This window comes from Bidens hawaiensis, unplaced genomic scaffold (assembly GCF_021521415.1).
Source record: "Bidens hawaiensis isolate Kalapana, Puna unplaced genomic scaffold, B.hawaiensis_p1.1 tig00035949_1, whole genome shotgun sequence".
Classification (NCBI taxonomy): Eukaryota; Viridiplantae; Streptophyta; class Magnoliopsida; order Asterales; family Asteraceae; genus Bidens; species Bidens hawaiensis.
Window position 1 is genome coordinate 138,055 of NW_027496268.1, and position 4,494 is coordinate 142,548.

Sequence of the window (4,494 nt, forward strand, 5' to 3'; positions counted from 1 at the left end):
GTGTCGAGTCGAGTAGAACCCACAAGGCCACACCACAACACAATCAAAGAAAGGCTGGGTTGGATCGGAATGCCCGACTGGCTGCTTTCTTCTCTTCTCATCATTTGATTTGAGGTTCAATTCTTCGTAAGTCTAAATCATCCCTAATTCTAATTAATTTAATCCAATCCTTTTCATTTCAACTCACACACAATTGATACATAGATAGATCTTCCTCTTATATTAGGGCTTCTCCTTTTCCGGTGATCTATTCACCGAGTGAGTGAGTTATTTAATTATAATTGATTATTTAGGGTTTCTTTCTCTACTCACCGATCCATTCGACGGCTTCAATTCCAATAATAATTGCTTTCGTTTTTAAATAAATCTAACAAGCTTTTACCCCATGCTTATGATAATTATTATTATATTATTGGATATTGAATTTTACCTGTGATGGACGGCTCCCAAATTAGGGTTTTCTTTAAGATACATCATCTGCTTGTATTATTATTCTATGTGTATGACAATTCACTAGTTATGATCTACAAAAGTTGTGTTGAATATGTTAGATTGATAAATAAAATATCACCAGTTGTTTTGGAGCGCTTTTTAGTTAAACGTAACGACCTACATGTTATCGACCGTTGGGTTTTTTCATATAGGTGACCGCATCTTATAATTTTGTGATTATATTCATTCCAAGTTTTTAATGGTTAGCAGGCAGTTACGATACTCTCGAGGTGAAAGCTCAAGTAAAGAATAACAAGCGCATCGTTTATATCTATCAGATGGCTGAGAAAGCTTGTGTCAAACGTCTTCAAAAGGAATACAGAGCACTTTGTAAAGTATGTCTTCGTATATCTTTTTTATCAGTTATATTTACATGCGCAGTCCCTTTGTTTTCTCCAAAGTGCTTAATACTTCGTATCTATTTGTCTTCTGCTGTTATTATAAACGATATTATGTTTATTATCTCCCCATTTTCAATTACAGGAACCTGTTTCACATGTTGTTGCCCGCCCTTCCCCAAATGACATTCTCGAGTGGCGTAAGTGGGCCTTTCGTTACTTTATTTTTAGCATATTATTTTTTACGTATGCGTCATACTTTGGTTATTTCAGATTACGTATTGGAGGGGAGCCAAGGAACGCCTTTTGCAGGTTGGTCTCACAAATAAAAAACGTTTCTCATTCTCTCTATATATATATAGCTTAAGCTTATGATGATCTGTAAAATTTTGGTCATTTAGGAGGATATTACTATGGAAAAATCAAGTTTCCTTCGGAGTATCCATTTAAACCTCCAGGAATCAGGTATGTAAATCAGAATTCATGATTAGTATGTGGTTTCCGATCTTCTGATCTAGTAAATTGTGTTTTTGTAGCATGACCACTCCAAATGGGCGGTTTATGACGCAAAAGAAAATATGCCTGTCAATGAGTGATTGTAAGTTCATTTTTAAAGACTAAAGTTACAACATTTAAAGAAGGATGAGTAACGTTCTCTTTAATTTTTTTTCCAGTCCATCCAGAAAGCTGGAATCCAATGTGGTCGGTCTCAAGGTAGTGCTGATTTAACTGAAGAAATCACGTATCTTATTATGTTAATTTTTGTATTTTCCATTATTATTACTATTTTTATTCTTTGTTCGTTTCTCATGCAGCATCCTTACGGGGCTTCTCTCCTTTATGGTGAGTTTCATTATCAATTATAAAGAGTTTCACTTTATATGCCAAGTTTTCAATAAATTCACTCACGTTTTATACCATTTTTCTGCCACTTTCAAACACACCATACATTTTCAGATGCAAATACTTACATATTGTTGCGCAGTGATTTTTAATTGTTATCATCATATGCAGATGGACAACAGCCCTACTACTGGTAGTGTAAACACTACAGTTGCAGAGAAGCAGCGCCTTGCAAAGGCATCTCTGGCTTTCAACTGCAAAAAGTGAGTTCATTATTTCATCTAGCATTACGAATTTTACTCTTTTCCTAATTTTAGCAACTAACTTTTAATTAATCGTCAATAAAATTAAGTTCCACTTTTTATTGATTTTATTTTAGAACCAACCCCCTTTCAATTAATTTAAATTTGTAAATTGTTGATGTGGCACCGGTTAATGCCGTGTCTGCTACCACATCAGAAGACATGCAGAAATGCTTTTATGAGAAAAGTTGAAAATTATTTTTATTTGAGTATAAAACATGAATAGTTTTTTTTTTTTTTTTAAATTTAAAAGTAGTTATTAAATGTTAAATTAGATGCCGTGCAGCATATGCACTCAAATGACAAATAGGATGTCAGATGCCATTTCAGGCAGTTTTGATATGTAAAATATTCAAATGACAAATACGATTCCATGTCAGCTAGTTATGTTAAAAATTGACCTGTCGGTCAAACACGCATTTGTTGCCTCAGTTAATAATAAAATATAACTTGTTCGCTAAAATTGGTAATTAAGTGCGAGTTAGTTTCTTTATTGCATCTAATATAAAATTTGTTGCTAAAATTGGGAAAAAGTATATTTTGTGCAGTTCTCTCTTTCATAATTCATAAAGTATTAAACTTGCACCATTATAACTCACACAATCAATCTTCGTGCCTTTGATTACAGCCCAACATTCAGGAAATTATTTCCAGAGTATGTGGAGAAATATGAAGAGCAACGACTATCTGAGCAGCCTGTTTTAGAAGAACAACCCGTTGTTGCAAAGCAGGAAGAAAATTCGCAGGAGTTGTTGGACAAAAAGGATGAGGTAAAAGGAGTAGAAGCACCGAAAGAAGATGTGAAAGAAGCCAAAAAACAGTCATTTCCGATGTGGATGGTGCTGTTGCTAGTTTCATTTGTTGGTCTTGTAATGGCTTTGCCTCTGATGCAACTTTAGTGTGTCATAAAGAAGTTGGTATAAGTTACAGAGTATATTAAGTTTGGTCTGCTAAAAAATGTTGCAAGTTAATGCTTTTGTTTTGTGTGATGTTGGAAATTTTGAAGTTTAATCCTTTGGATTTTGGCTGTCTATATATAAAGGTGCATGTGTTTGATGTTATAAGGTTTAACCATTTGGATGAACATTTTTATAATGTACCAGTATATCCAAATGCTTAAACGGCTAATGTCTGACTTACAGTATAAGTATTGCTATGTATTGGAACCTTTAAGTTTTGATTATAATAGTCCGGGCTTACGAAAGTTTTTCTTTGAGCCAAGAAATTTTAATCATTGTAAGGTCTACATTCTAGCGTTTTTGAGGGTGTTTGTTACATACGACTCCAGATTACTGGTTGCGTATATGCTTTTACTTGCATGCCATTTATTTCTATTAATGCTCATGTAAACAAGTGCATAGAAGTATCTCGTATGCTCTTTATATGCTTTTTAAGTGTGGATTACAGAGTTGCAAACGAGGTTATATCCAATGCTTCTAACGGGGAAACTTCTTCTAGAGGATGCGAGGCCAATGAATTATCCAAAACGATACAAACGGTTGGTTGGTATATTTAATTATTTGATAGTTACCAAACCTAATATTTCATTTGCTGCCATACATAGGCACTAGGACGTTGCTCTTCGTGTATTAAGTATCAAGTTCACACGAGGTCTATGGATTTTATATATTATCAATTGTACAGTCATGTTGGTGATTTACCAAGGAGGAAGATGGAAGGAGGATGATGGACATTATTGGAATTCTCATTTGCAGATCTGGTACGACGTCACGTTCAGACGGTTTACTACTGGATATTGTTTTCTTTTTTGGTTGGAAGAAATCTAGTGTCCTAGAAGAGTAGGAAACAACAATACACATAACACATTATCTAGATTGAGTGCAGAATCGGATTATGAAACTATAACAAGTGTTTGAGCAAAAGATTATATGGGTTGTCGTCTACTCATAAAACTCGTGGGTGTTTTTAATGGCTCGTTTCACTTATATTGTGATTGTCAATTGATGGAATATCTATATATATATGACAAAATTGATTTTATTTGTAACAATCACATATCAAATTTCTTTATAACTATAAACAAACATAATATTATAATTATTAGGAAAATGATTAGTTTGGGGATTTATTTACTTAATAAAAGAAATATAATAGCAATTAATTTAGCTAATATGAAGTAGAGTAGAATTTAGAAATGAAGGTTAAGCGTTGACTTAAATGTTCCATAAAGGTAAGAAAAGTAACCGGAACATGCGGCGCATAAAATGCCTGCCAATCTGCCAGTATTATTATTATAAGTTACATTTTACAAACCTAAGCAAAGCATTCAAATACTTCACAGCTAATGAATCCATCTTCCTCCACATCAAATATATTAAGATCACATTCTTCATCAGTTATTAATGTTATTATTCTATAGATAGTTTCTTTCTTTGATCAGGGAAGCATTTAAATGGATGAGTTTGAACCCCATTTGGAATTTCAACAGGTATTATATTATATATAATATATTCAATCCCCTGCTGTTACTTACATATATGAACTTGTAAAATGAATAT

At 33.3% G+C, this 4,494-nt stretch overlaps 1 protein-coding gene across 2 annotated transcripts; it reads left to right on the top strand.

Moving 5' to 3' along the window:
* LOC143588011 (putative ubiquitin-conjugating enzyme E2 33) lies at positions 1 to 3,035 on the top strand. 2 transcript variants are annotated; one of them, XM_077069130.1, is made up of 10 exons: positions 1 to 126; positions 700 to 827; positions 976 to 1,030; positions 1,104 to 1,142; positions 1,232 to 1,295; positions 1,367 to 1,428; positions 1,505 to 1,544; positions 1,646 to 1,673; positions 1,845 to 1,936; positions 2,604 to 3,035. In XM_077069130.1, the coding sequence occupies exons 2-10, from the start codon at positions 771 to 773 to the stop codon at positions 2,872 to 2,874; spliced, it is 708 nt and encodes a 235-aa protein (XP_076925245.1). In that variant the 5' UTR covers positions 1 to 126; positions 700 to 770; the 3' UTR covers positions 2,875 to 3,035. The 2 variants fall into 2 exon arrangements, with proteins under 2 accessions (XP_076925245.1, XP_076925246.1); XM_077069131.1 differs by having other exon boundaries at positions 7 to 126; positions 703 to 827.
* The last annotated feature ends 1,459 nt before the right edge of the window (positions 3,036 to 4,494 follow it).

What these genes read in the sequence shown, in the direction of transcription:
- LOC143588011 (XM_077069130.1), top strand. Translation starts at nt 771, where the DNA reads ATGGCTGAGAAAGCTTGTGTCAAACGTCTTCAAAAGGAATACAGAGCA. An exon ending in AAATGACATTCTCGAGTGGC is followed by an intron (nt 1,031 to 1,103) that starts GTAAGTGGGCCT and finishes TGGTTATTTCAG; the next exon opens with ATTACGTATTGGAGGGGAGC. An exon ending in CGGGGCTTCTCTCCTTTATG is followed by an intron (nt 1,674 to 1,844) that starts GTGAGTTTCATT and finishes CATCATATGCAG; the next exon opens with ATGGACAACAGCCCTACTAC.